Source organism: Coffea arabica, chromosome 11e (assembly GCF_036785885.1).
Source record: "Coffea arabica cultivar ET-39 chromosome 11e, Coffea Arabica ET-39 HiFi, whole genome shotgun sequence".
Lineage (NCBI taxonomy): Eukaryota > Viridiplantae > Streptophyta > Magnoliopsida > Gentianales > Rubiaceae > Coffea > Coffea arabica.
In genome coordinates this window covers 28,970,139-28,984,795 of record NC_092331.1, presented here as the reverse complement: position 1 = coordinate 28,984,795, position 14,657 = coordinate 28,970,139, and the positions used below count along the sequence as shown (strand labels likewise).

The following is a 14,657-nucleotide window of genomic DNA, read 5'->3' as shown; positions in this document are numbered from 1 at the left end:
ACCTGGTCACATAACTATTATTCATCTTTTTCTTTTCTTGAAAGAAGAACAAAGTGTGGGAAAGAGGAATGCACATATAATACGAGAGTCTCTACACTCTCAATACTAACTAAGCTATTTCCAATTAATCATTGTATTAAAAAATATACTCTTCAAATCACACAAAAATTTTGTCAGTAAACAATATTTGATTTCTTTTTTATTGTTTGTTTTAGCAAAACCTTTGATTGTTTGTGAATTGTGTCAATGTAATCCCCTTAACGGTTAATAATATAAATGTAACGAGAAACATAGAGGCTACTACAATTATGTATATTGAGAAAAAAAGAAAAAGAACTCTGCATACTTCCGTCTAGCTACAAGTGTATCAAAGGTTACACTTCGCTTATGTTTGCGATCTTGTTTTCGAAGATTTTTGGCTTGTAACTGTAATTTCTTTCACTTTTTTTCCGATCTAGACGTGCTTTTTTTTTTTGAAGGAAAAGATAAACAAAATAGTAGAATGATTAAGATTTAAACAGGTCAGTGATATAAAGTGGAATGGGCTGCACAAGTAGGAATTTGAATGTTGGGTGGTGGCTTAGTGATATAACAACATAGACTCGTCCAACTCTACAAAGATTGATGAGCATTCGCTCCCAATCCTCAATGAATTGTTAAAGACTGTTATTATGGATCATTCCATTGTCAAATCTAATCTTTCTTGTGATTGTGTACGGCACAAGATTCTGGGTCTAAAGATTTCTATTCTAGTGCGCATCATACAGAAAGGTTTCTGCACACCAGCCACAAGCTCTAGCAGAAAATCTGTAGTAAATTTTAATCTTGTCTTGAAAGCAAATATGATTAAGTCTTGGCAGAGTAGAGTAAATTTGAAGCCACAAATGCATCATAGGCACCAATAAGGCACTAACTGCACCTACAATCTTTAACCAAAAGCAAAATACAGAACAAAGAGGAAAACTAAAGACCATTCAAGTTTCTAGAGAAATTAATAACTAACTAATCATGATAGATATCTGATCACGGGAGAGGAAGAAAGCGTTGAAGCATATGATAAAGCCGACCTCATGTTCCAAAATTGTAACCTACCATGGAAAACTGGAACTTTAACGAAATCTAATCATCATCAACGCACCAAAGAGTAGGTATTTAATTGCAGAGAATAAGTCAAATAGCCACACCAACCGAATATATAATACTACTGCAGTACTACTACTCTCTGTCAAAAAATGAATTACTTATATGATAATTTAAAAAAATAAAATAGAGTCCCTGAAGCCAGTAGCAGCAACAAAAATTCTGACCTAACCCCACAACAAATCCCTATGTCAAAAAAGGCCACTAGTAAAAGTACAATCAGTTTCCATCGCAATGTCCTTGTCAATAGCCCGTGGGATAGTCGCAGCTCCCATACTCTGCAGTACAAAACCAAGTCAAATTTTCCATCATGAATCAAATTGGAGAATCAACCAATACTGCTAAGTATTTAAGTATCCATTATTGAGCAACTCAAGGGGGCTAAAAAGTATAGCACGGGTGAATATAATCAAGTTCACGAATTAATTCAATAATGCAATATATTCATTAGCACCCCATGAAAATGCAATTCCCCGCCTCCTTCATTTTTTTCTGGGTGGGGTGGGGGGGTGGGTGTTATGGCGTTCTGTGTCAATTGGAGAGGTTGTACTGATTTAATTACTACTAGTAGTAGTAGTATTTTGAAGAGAACTTACTGGGCAATTGAGAGACCACGTAGGCTGCACCCCCAAAATAACAGGACCCACTTCTCCGTGCATTCTTCTGATAATAGCTATTGAAAGCGTACGATGCGTGGGCCACGAGTGTGTTCGGATTGTAACACGTGGCTCCAGGCTGAATCGGACGGCAATCAGCAGCTCCTTCCCCACAAGCATAATCCAGTGCCGCCTTCAACTTCTCCTCCCCAACATCTCCACTCGCCACGCACCAAGTCTGGCCCGCGGTGCTGGGGAAAAAATCACCACTGCTGGACGTGGAATGAGGCTTCGTCACCACCCGACTCGTGTTCGACTGCGAAGCCGTGGGTGCACTGGCCAAGGCCTCCAGCGTCAGCGGAACATCGTAAACTTTCTGCTCGCTCGGGTAAAAGAGCCCATAATTCCTCTCGGAGGTAGGCCCTGTCTTCTGATTCTCATTGAAGAGAGCAAACAAGTAGACGTTGAGCGGCTCGTCGGGCCTCAGAGGGGTCCCACCACTGGTAACCACCCTGCGTACCAGATTCCCGTTGTACGACGCCGCATTCTGCTGGCTTGCACCCACTTCATTTTCGTCCCCCTTGGACGGCCACCCGGTTTCGGACACCACGACTTTGACGTCGTTAAAACCCAACGTATTCATCGCTGCGAAAACGGCGTCGAGTTGGGCCTCGAACAGGCTCTTGTAGACCAGCCCGTTATTCGGGTCCGTTACGCCTTTATCGTCACGAAACAAGGCGTAGTCCAACGAAATCGTGTCCGTGTTCGCCGTGTAAGCGAAGAACGGATACGCATTGACCATGACATACGAACCGGTTTGTTTCAAGAAGTTTAGCATCGGTTTGATCACCGGTTCAACCAGCTCCAGCTTGAACGAACCGGAGGACGACGGGTACGAGGTTTGCAGTGCGCTGAGAGCGATGGGGGAAGATATCTTGATGGAGGAAACGTTGTACTTAACCAGCGAAGAGTAGACGTTTTTCATGGCGGGTACGAGGAAAGGAGTGGTGTTCTTGGGGTCCACGAAAACTTCGTTCCCGACGGCAATGGCTTCGATGAGAGTTTTGGGGTAGTAAGCAAAGATGTTGGACTGCACCCACGAGTCAGTGTAGGATTGGCCAGCAGCGGCGGAGGAAAGCTGTTCGTTGGGAAGTGCAACGGTCACGGAGATGCCGGAACCGGAGAGGGCTGAAAGGACAGTGGAGTCTGTGTCGTAGAGCTTAACTTTAGTGAGGCCTTGGGCTTTGAGAAGCTGGACGACTTGGGGCGGGGACGGGAGGTCGTTGGCAACACGGCCGTAGTTGATGGCAATTGAGCCGCTTGCGGAGAGGGTGGAGGGGAGGGAAGAGAGGGAGATGAGGGAGAGGAAGAGGAGGAGGAGGGGGGCCGAAGGAGTTGCCATGACGCTCTGGATCTTTGGGACGCAGAGCATCGAGGAAAGAATCTAAGGGGAGATTTCTTTTTGGTGTTTTTCTAAAGATTGTACAAGTATTTAGTTCTAGTTCTATGGTGGTTTTTATAGATAGAAGTGCATGGAACTTGCTAAGTTTATTGTTGTGGTATATTTGGTCAGGGGGAAATTCGGGTAAAGGATCGTGGAGTTAGTGGGGAAGTGTGTGTGGCAACGTATGATGATAAAAGGGCTGAATGGGAGATGAGATGAGGACGTGGAATATTGGGACAGATTTGGCCAATTGATGATTGATCTCACCCAAATTGTAAAAACCAACATGGACTTGATAAAATAAAATAATTTTTTTATCCCAAATATATATTGTTCTTTAGTAGATTTGATTTGGTATTGATGTATTAATTTTTGAATTCTTGTTCTCTACTAGGCCTTACCCAATGAAGTTGCCTGAATGTAAGCACACTGTAAAGTTGCAAATTTTACAACGAAAAATCAAAATTGGAAAAAAAAAAAAAACTCTTACATTGCCTTACCTTGAAACTTACCTTTATTTAAGTTCCGAAATTTGGAAAACGCTTTCAAAAGTAGTTAAGTTTATTGGCCAGTGGTAGTTTCCAAAGATTTATTTTTTTTTAAAAAAAAAGAAGTTCTGATGAATTGAGAAAGTTGGAAGTTGAAACAATTGGTAACAATGGGAAATTAAAAAGGAAACGCCTTGAAGTATGAATAGGTAAGAATATGTAGTGCCCAAGCACACCGTAAAGTTGCAAATTTTACAACGAAAAATCAAAATTGGAAAAAAAAAAAAAAACTCTTACATTGCCTTACCCTGGAACTTACCTTTATTTAAGTTCTGAAATTTGGAAAACGCTTTCAAAAGTAGTTAAGTTTATTGGCCAGTGGTAGTTTCCAAAGATTTATTAAAAAAAAAAAAAAAGAAGTTCTGATGAATTGAGAAAGTTGGAAGTTGGAACAATTGGTAACAATGGAAAAATAAAAAAATAACCAAAAAAAAAAGGAAATTCCTTGAAGTATGAATAGGTAAGATTATGTAGTGCCCAAGTGGACATGGGGTCAAGGCTCGTGTCACCCACAAATTCTGTCGCAATTTAACTGCACGACCTGCTATTTTGAGCTCCCCTCACTTCTCTAGACAATATTGTAAAAATAAAGGTGCCGGGTCAAAGAAAAGAATGATATTAAGTAAAATGTTGCAATCTTGTTGGCCTATTTCCTTCCTCGAAGAGAAAAAAGGGACAAGGATAAATGCCATGCTAGTAGTATTTGGGGTTAGGATCAATTGAGTCTTTATTCCAAGCTAGTAGTACTTCTTTAAGAAGGGCAAGTGCTAATGAAATGTTGGGTCATTTTACCATAAATGTTAAAAAATGGATCCTGATACCGTATTTTTGCAGTAGAAGAGGATGTTGTATGTAGTTAGTTAATAGGCATTTTTAACATCTCATCAATATAATATACCGACGAAAAATAAAATTGTCAACATCAACACTGTGCGTCTAATGTAACTCTCTGGTAGACTAGTTTTTAAATGAATTAGTAATAAATAAAAAAAATCAAGTTTCATAGCAGCAGTTTGAGAAGGATCATTTTCTATCGAAAGCCAAACTCTATGACTCTTAGATGCTTAAAAGCTAAAATGCAAAAAATTTTAACGGATTTTATCAAACAAATGAATTAGTCGTCCTTTTAACTTCTGTAATTACTCATTAATGTAGATGCTTAAATTGTATAGTTTCCACCTTATGAACAATGTCAATGATTATCCAGTTGAAATTAGAGTTTTTTAGTCGTTATTTTTCACCAATATGAACGTTGGACTCGATCACTTGCCAGCTGTGATTGGGGTTTCCCAGGAGTCTTAGTATAACTTCAGTTGATGCTGGCCCAGGTCAGTTCACTCACTGTACGGAAGGAGACATTACCATTTTTCTAATTGTGTAATGGCCCATAAATCAAAATCAGTCGCACTGGAATGTCGAAGTCTATAGCCTCGAAGATTTAGCATGTTATGTTATCGAACTCTTACTGAATTTTGACGAATGTGAATGCTATTACTGACATTCAAGACGAATTATAGGCTACAATTCAGAGTGAGAAAGTAGCAAAATAAGAAGGAGAATATTTATATTACTGTCACGCTTTTTGTATCGTAATACACATGAGATAAAATGTGATAAAATTTATAAAAAAAAATGTTTGTAATATAATCAAATAATTTCTTTCAAATAAGAAACTATCTGAACACATTTAAAAGAATAAAATACTCTATGCTAATGGTGGCGCTAAATCATAGTCCTACTGGTATTGCTTAACTTTTCCTTGCTTTCATATTTCAAGTTGTGCATATGTCTCAATCAATTTATTGCTTCGAGAGAATAAATTAAAGCAGCAGGAAGAACAAGAGCCAGATAGAGGGAAACAAGTAGACCTGTTGGATCAATTCCAGCAATAAGCCACTTGGTTGGTAACATATAAGGGTTGAGTCGTTTGGTTGAGAACGTAATAATACGCAATGGACCTTTTATTAGCCCAAAACACGATACTAACGTAGGAGGACCTCCACCAAAAAAACTTCTATCTTCAACCAACTTGCACTTACATACCTCTGCACTATTTGATCTGCAAACTATCTTCAAAGGTAGAGGTCATCCCATATGTAATATTTGGCGTCACTTCTGAGTTTATCTCTTTTACCCTTCAACTAACTTATAGGCAATTTATTAATAACTAAGTAATTGACAATATCAGCATACTAAGGCATGGATGAATTAGCAAAAAATAGTTGCTCTTCAGGAAAAGTTTCCCTTAGCGGAAAATCTTCTCTAGCATTAGATAGTCGGCTTAGATGATCAGCAACCAAATTCTTTACTCCTCTCTTATTTTTGATTTCCAGATCAAATTCTTGTAGAAGTAGAATCCTCCTACTGAGTCTTGGCTTAGCATCCTTCTTAGTTAACAAGTACTACAACGCTGCGTGATTAGAGTAAACAATTACTTTGACTTCTAAATATGATCGAAGTTTTCTAAAGCAAAAGTAACAACTAAAAGCTCTTTTTCTGAAGTGGAGTAATTCAATTAAGTTCCATTCAAGACTCTCAAAGCATAGTAAATTGCATGGGTAACTTTTCCAACTCTTTGTCCCAACACTGCTTCCACTATAGTATCACTTGCATCGCACATAATTTCGAATGGGAGACTCCAATCTAGAGGTTGAGTGATGGGCGGAGCAGTCAAGAGCTCCTTTAGTTTGTCAAATGCCTATTTGCAATCTTTATTGAACTTAAAAGCCACGTCTTTTTGCAAAAGCCTAAACAATGATGCTCCAATCTTTGAGAAGTTTTTAATAAAGTTACGATAGAAACCTGCATGTTCCAAAACATAATGCATTTCTCACACATTTGTGGGGTAAGGTAAGGAAGACACATGATCTATCTTAACATTATCTATTTCAATGCCTCTAGATGACACTACATGACCTAAAACTATCCCACACTCAACTATAAAATGACATTTTTCTGGTTGCGCACTAAGTTAGTCTCAATATTAAAATCAAAGTTAAATTATCAAGACATTCATCAAAACTTTCATCATAAATACTGAAGTCATTCATAAATACTTCTATTATTTTCTCTACATATTTAGAAAATATACTTATGATACATCTTTGAAAAGTTGCAAGAGTATTGCACAACCCAAACCACATTCTCCTATAGGCAAAGGTATGAAATGGACATGTGAAAGTTATTTTCTTCTGATTTTTCGGTGATACTGCAATTTAAAAGTAACCTAAAAAGGCATCTAAAAAACAATAGTAAGCACAACATGCTAATCTTTCAATCACTTGATCAATGAAAGGGAGGGGAAAATGGTCCCTTTTGGTTATTGAATTTAGTTTAAGGTAGTCTATGCATTGATGCCACCTAGTAAGGTTCCAAACTGGAACTAGCTCACCTTCATGATTAACTTCTACCGTTACTCCAGCTTTCTTCGGAACTACCTGCACTACGTTCACCCATTAGCTATCAGAGATAGCAAAAATTATCTCCACATCTAAAAGTTTGAATATTTCTTCTTTTTTTTTACCACTTCCATCATCATGGTTCAATCTCCTTTGTGCTTGCCTCACAAGGTTTTGCATTTTCTTCAAATTTAATCCAATGCACACAAGGAGGGGCTTATTTCCTTGATATCAGCAATGGTCCACCTTATCGCCTCCTTATGGTCTTTAAGAACTTGGATCAATTTGTCTTCTTGACGAGGTGATAACTTTGCAGAAATGATAACCGGAAGAGTTTCCATATCACCCAAATAGGCATATTTTAAATGATTTGGTAGGGATTTCAACTCCATAACAGGCATCTGCACCACAGAAGGTAATAACTTTTGGTGAGATTTAGGAATAAAAGTAGGCATAATTTCATACCTTATTGTGGGAGATGCTAGTGACTACAATGTCCCAATCACATATTTCAATTCATCACTTAGCTCCATATCATAAGTTGTTTTCCAACTCAAGATGCTTGGTTAGAACAACTTCTAACGCATCTTTGCCATCAAGTTCAAAAACTTCTTGCACCACATGATCAATTACACTCACAACAAAATTAGAGTTAGTCTCAGAGGGGTACTTTATAGCATCAAAAATATTAAAATAAATTATCTCTCTTTCAAATTCAATCGTAAGAATACCCTTATTAACATCAATTTTCATTCGATCTGTACTCAGAAAGGGTCTTCCTAATATGATAGGTGATGGATTCGTCACCCATATCAAGAACATAGAAGTTAGCAGGAAATACTAATTTATTAACTTGGACTAACACATCTTCAATCAACCAATCAAGATATGGATCAGTGCGATTAGCCAATTGGATTATAATTTTCGTTTCTTTTAATGGTTCTAGATTTAATGAGGCATACATGGTCTTTGGCATCACATTAATCGATGCTTCTAAATCTAGCATGACTTTTCTCATTTTAGCATTTCCTACTTTAAAGGAGATCGTGAACATATCTGGATCTCCACACTTTGGTAGTAGCTTCTTTGCAATACTGCTGATACACTCTTCCCCACCACAATTCTTTATCCAATTTTAATCTCCTTCTATTGATGCATAAATCCTTCAAGAATTTCACATATTTTGGCACTTGTTTGATTAGATCCAACAAAGGAATATTTATCTCCACCTTACGAAATACTTCTAGGATCTCCTTCTGCTTATTTTGTTTTTTCAACTTCTCCAACCTGCTACAAAAAGGTGGTGGATTAGTTTTAACTTTAACCACAAGATTAGAGATTACCTAGAGATCAGCATTGCCTTTCCCTTCTTTTTCAGCTTCTTGTTCAATTCAATTCTCACTCTTATCTTTAAGAATAACCAATTTGGGTTCTTCCACCTCCTTGCCACTTCTTCGAGTCATTACGCTAACATTCTTGGAATTTACCTTTGGTTGTGAAGTAATCTTCCATCCTCCTTAACTTCTAGGCGATCTACTATAGTCGCCAATTGACTTACTTGATCTTTCAAATATTGTATGCTTGACCTCATCTCTTGTTGAAATTGCAAATTATTAAAAGCCAATTGTTTAACAATTTCTTCAAGAGGAGTACTTGATCAGGTGGAAGAAGAAGGTTGAGGCCTCTATGGGTGTTGAGGCCCTTTACTGTCTATTAAGGAAGGAATTTTTGCTGTCTATTCCCTCCATAGCTAAAGTTTGGATGATCCCTCCAACCTGGATTATACATGTTGGAGTAGGAAACATATTGCCTTTTAGGCACATGCACGTTACCAACCATATTTATCTACTCTGCATTATCATCTTGCAGAATTAGACACCCATCTGTAGGATGACTCGCATCCTTGCAAATTCCACATGCCTTGACCTGCTGTATAATTACTACTGCCATCTATCGAACAATAGAGGTTAGTTCAGATAATTGTTGCTGAATTGATGTAACATTTACCTTATTCACTCATCAAGCATATACATCATTCCACACGCCAAATTGTTGGGAGTTCTCTGCCATCCTTTCAATCAGTTCTCATGCTTCTTGAGAAGTCTTATTAATAAGTGCACCTCCACTTGCAGCATATATGATGCTCTTTTCTGCATAAAGAAGATCTTTGTATGAGTACTGGATTGAAAACTGCTCACTTATTTGGGCTAGGAGTAACTTGTACACAGTTTCTTGAATCTCTTCCAATATTTGTAAAGAGATTCCCCATGTTGTTACTTGATGCCACATATCTCCTTTCTTAAATTGGTAGCTTGGCACACAGGGAAGTACTTCTCTAAGAACTTCTTCTTCATTTCATTCCATGTTGCAATACTTCCTATAGGCAAATAATACAACCAATCTTTAGCAACTCCCTTTAATAAGAATGGGAATGCCCACATCTTTATATGCTCTTCTGTAACACTTGGAGGTTTCATGCTCAAGCAGACAATTTGCAACTCCTGGTGGTACTTGCGAGGCTTCTCACCTGGCAAACCATGCAAATTAGGTAAGAGATGGATTAGACCTGATTTCAATTCAAAAAAAACTAAATCAGGAAAAGTGATATAGAGTGGTTGTTTATTTAAATCAAGGTCAGCCAACTACCTCAAGGTCCTATTATTGGCCATAATATCCTCTTCTTGCTCAAGATCACTCGAATAATCACTTGAACAATCCACCAACCCAATCACCAAATTAAACCCTAGGGATGAAGTAGACAACTACTCCTCCTTGTATTTTCTGGTCTCTTTCCTTAACCTCTATGTAGTCTTCTCAACCTCAGGATCAAAGATTAGTTTACTTGTACGAGAAGAATGAGACATAAACTAGCAAAAATAGTAGAAAGTAAAATAATTAAAACTCAAAAAGAAACAAATAAACCAAACACCAATCCTCGGTAACGGCGCCAAAAATTGACAGGTATCAAACCTGTGCAATAATAAAATTCTACTCATGAAAGTATATAACTAAGCACAATGGTAAATAGGATCGTTTCCACAGGGATTGAGGGAATTAGTTTCCTTTCAAGCAAAAGCTAATTGGGGGGTTTTCCAAAGAATTAGAATTATTCAAATTTATTAAAAGCAAATAATTAAAGAAAATAAATTAAAATTAATCCATAATTAGTGAACTCTAGCCAAGGTAAAACTTCAAAAATGGTTCATACAACTGCTCATTGATATAATGATAGTTTGAGTTGTTCATTGACAAATAGGTTATAATTGCCAACAAACTCTAACAATCACTTTTCCTGTGACAACCCCACCTCCCCTTAGGGCTACCCCAGGGTTTGGTGGACAACCTGCCTAACTCTCGTCAGGACTCAGTCATGTATCATGAAAATTTACAAATAAAACTTTCATAATAAAAGCGATATTAATTACAACCTTCAATATATACAATCATGGACCTTCAATGTCCACACAATCTATAATACAACCAAGGAGTCAAACTTGCACAAATCAAACCAAACAAGCTGGCTAGACATCTATGAAGTACTCGCTCGAGCAATTATCAAACTTAGAAGAAATCGAGACTTTCCTCAAATCATCCTCTCATGTTCTCATCCCTGTAAGGAAAACAAATTGCATGGAATGAGCTAAAAGCCCAGTGAGGTTCCAAGTAACCAAACAGGTAAAACAATAGGCTAGATACCATACACTGGATAACAAGAAACAAGTCACATTCAAATAGATCATGACCCAGTATCTAGTTAAGCAGGTAGCCAAATAGATCATGCAAAAGTGTACAGTAAAGAACATATTCATGGTAAATGATATAGGTTGTTCTCAGGAACAAGTTCCGCTGCGGCTTGATCAAGGTCTGTTGACTCTCCGTCAACTATAAAATTAAAATGTCCGTAGATCCCCACTTTACAACAATTTTCGTCCATCAAACATACCCCTTATCAGACCCGAATACCCAAGAAGTACCCAAGGTTCGTCGATCTCTTTGACCAAGTCCTTGCTGGCTCGATTCGACCAACTAACCCTAGGTTGGACTTATAGTCCCAAATATTCAGTAATTCAGGATTTGACTTATAACCCCAAGTATTCAGTAATTAGGAATGGAGTCGTTGGCTGTTATCCAACGCTCACGTAGTAATGATTGAAGACGTTAGTTGCCACTTAATGCTCCGTATTCAGTAATATCAGTGTTCAAGTGATAAATTCCAGTCAGGAGTAAACAGGTTAGGAACTTGTCCTTTACCCAAAGTTGTCTAGCTTACCCGACCGCTCTGGGGCAGGTCTCAAGTAAGAGATCCAACGAGGGCTCAGTTCAGCCGTTACCGACCTACATTTACGCATATGCATGAGTAACCCTAGATTCCCCTTACTCGACGTCTTGGATAAGGTCTAAAGCCCAGTTCAACCACTACAAGAGAAATGTAGCTGGTCTACAATTCAACCGCTACAAGAGAAATGCAACCAGTCTACAGTTCAACCGCTGCAAGAAGAATGCAGCCGGTCTACAATCATGCACATAAATAGGCAGGTCCACACGCAGGATCAATTGATTCAAGTTCATGGAGGTCGAGTGCGAATAAGGACACACTCGCCTAGCCATGATTAAGTCACAAGTAACGTCCAGTAATTCACATTCTCAAGTATTCCAAATATTTCAAATCCAAACAATTGAAAACGGGGTGGGTGCGAAAACCTAATCAAACAATAAAACTAGAGAAAAACTGCAGAAATCATAAATTTCTTCAGCAAATCCGGCCACAAATACGACCACATATTGCCTGGATTCAAGGCCGGATTGACAGGGAAGGCAAAAAATAATTTGGTTGCTTACTACCTCAAATCCGGCTGAAAATTCGGCCAGAAAGTGGCCGGATTCTGGCCACCTTTTAGTTATAGCAAAACACCCAGTACATGTTTTAACAGAATATCAAAAGTTTAGTCGAGTTAGGTCAAGCGCGATAAAGTACACACTTGCCTATGAGACGATAAATCAAGTATTTAGCGATTTCTAGCAACAGTGAGCATGTAACACGTGCCCCAAGGACACAAGAAAGTCGGTGAAATAACCACCCGAGTGACCAACAAATCAAGTGCAAGCAAAGCAATTCATTTCATATCAATATCAAGAAGTTAACTACAAAGGATCGAGTATGATAAAGTATATCCTCGTCCCAAAGGTCATCAATTCAAGAGCAATTACTTTAACTAAACAAGCATGTCATTCAAGTAAGGAGACATTCTACGTAAATATTTTCATACACTTAGAACACTCACCAATCACTTGCGACCTCGAGTCCTGTGGTCACATACTATATAAAAAGGCTAGCAATACAAAACCAAAATGCATGAAGAAATTAAGATTTCCAAAACTTCATTTCCTTTCATTTAAACTTCAATTCCACTCATAAACCAAACTCAAAATAGTTTACCAACTCACATCCTAAAGTTGGAAATAAAAGTAAGAACAGTTCTAGGAAAACAGAATTTTTCCAGTTTTGCGTGATACTATTTGAAAAATCATATCTCAAGCTTCTTAAGTCCAAAATTTATAAACTTTATACCGCCAGGAAATAGACTCAAAGGGTTGCAATTTCCCAGAAGACACCTTTGTAAGATTCTGTCCACAAATCAGTCAAATTCCAACCTAAAGTTGCTGCTTCATCCAGTAGAAAGACAGAACAGGTATGAAAATTCAGTCAACTTTGAAAAATCACATATATTCATAGGAATTGAGAAAAATTATGAAATTTTCACGGTTGAAAGTACTCTAAATCTAGTTTCAAACAAAAGAAATGGAACTCAATTCTGATTTTTCTACACCAAGATATAACAGATTTCCCAAGACTGCTCAAGGTTCAGCAACACCTCCCCTTGTTTTCTTTATTTTTCCATCCAAACTCAACATCAAATTTCGTCTCAATTTAACCTCAATCATAACCACAAGTCATAAGCTATCAAATACACTTAATTAAGGCCACAAAACTCCGAATTTAGTTCCGTTTGTCGTGTTTGAAACCTTGTTTGGAACTCTTATTGTGTTATGAAATTTTTAGCAGCACCTCCCCTTGTTTTCTTTACTTTTCCATCCAAACTCAACACCAAATTTCATCTCAATTTAACCTCAATCATAACCACAAGTCATAAGCTATCAAATACACTTAATTAAGGCCACAAAACTCCGAACTTAGTTCCGTTTGTCGTGTTTGAAACCTTGTTTGGAACTCTTATTGTGTTATGAATTTCAAGGGTTGATTCACTTTTTGTGAATTATGTCGAATTTCCAAAGATTGCTGGAAAACTAAGACTGGTTCAAACCTGTCCTATTGGAACTGAAACTTTGAGTGGAAAAAATGAGTGCTTTTCGTGTAAAATCTTGGAAAAATATCTTCTAGGAACTTTTAGTACTCCGAACTTAGTTTCCAACGGTGTAGATTTTTCCATTTTTGGACATGCCAAACTCAAGATTTGATTTTTCCAAGTTTATCGCGTAAAGTTGAAAATTCATGATTTCTTAAGGAATCAAATTTTGAGAACTTGTCATCCTCTCTCAGTATTGATAAACCGTTTTAAACCGATTTCACGGGAAAGGCAAGTTTCTCTTGAGACTTTGAATCCCCACTTTCGAATCTCGATTTTGAACAATTAAAGTTCACTATTAAGACATTGACTTATTCTAAACCCGTGTACATTCTTTTTTGATTAATGCATGGTTGTGAGTAAAAGTTACTCGTTATTTGCTCAGGAACTCAAGGGGATCTTCAAAAGAATCTCGAAGCGGACCCTAAAAGCTTACTTGCTCAATTACTTACTTTTTGACTTGTGGGTGTTAAGTGTATGAAGTGTTGCTACGTGCTTAATTGTTGTCGTTAATTGAGTATTTTGAAAGTGTCGAGTCGAGTGTGTACTTTATCGCACTCGTTCTCTCTTAAGTGAATTATATTTGAATTGTATGAAGTGAATTGCTAAGTGAATAAAGTGAAGTGTTGCAATAGTGAATTATACTATGGTTGAATCAATGTCGATTGGAGTGAATCTCATCGACTTAAATTTATAATAGTGGGGGACGCCCAAACTCATCGGCCGACCTTGCGACTCGATCCGGCATGGGATTGGTCGTGAAGCTTGGTGAGCCATGAGAAAAATTGTATAAGTTTGATCTATTTGAAAGATCTCGCTTGGCATATCGAGTAATATCGCCTTATATAAAAGAAGTGCGTCCCCGGAGTAGGAGGTGTAAAGATGATCGGGAGTGCGAAGTAAGTGGGGTTCTACGGACTTATAACCTACCCGGTTGACGGAGTGTCAACTCGTGAAGGTACTGGATCGAGCATTGGCAGAGCAAGTGGAATATAGCTCCTGAGAGCTCCCGTGTTCTTATAAAGTGTGTTTTATTGTTAATTACGAACTACTTGAATGTTATAGCTTAAATTCTCGTATCAGAGCTATTGTTATTTGACTATGTGTTTTGCATGCTTTTCTTGACCTCACTGAACATTAATTCATCTCATTAGTTTTGTTTTCCT

At 37.7% G+C, this 14,657-nt stretch overlaps 1 protein-coding gene across 1 annotated transcript; it reads right to left on the bottom strand.

Moving 5' to 3' along the window:
• Positions 1–1,126: 1,126 nt before the first annotated feature.
• Positions 1,127–3,277, bottom strand: LOC113718794 (glucan endo-1,3-beta-glucosidase 13-like). The gene is made up of 2 exons (XM_027243708.2): positions 1,737–3,277; positions 1,127–1,418 (listed from the first exon to the last, which is right to left on the bottom strand). Exons 1-2 carry the CDS (start codon positions 3,166–3,168, stop codon positions 1,384–1,386), a joined length of 1,467 nt encoding a protein of 488 aa, XP_027099509.1. The 5' UTR covers positions 3,169–3,277; the 3' UTR covers positions 1,127–1,383.
• Positions 3,278–14,657: the final 11,380 nt, after the last annotated feature.

Excerpts from the sequence above, each read along its gene's own strand:
- LOC113718794 (XM_027243708.2), bottom strand. The coding sequence starts at position 3,168 with ATGCTCTGCGTCCCAAAGATCCAGAGCGTCATGGCAACTCCTTCGGCC. Across the intron at positions 1,419-1,736 it reads CGTGGTCTCTCAATTGCCCA|AGTATGGGAGCTGCGACTAT; the intron begins GTAAGTTCTCTT and ends TTTGTACTGCAG.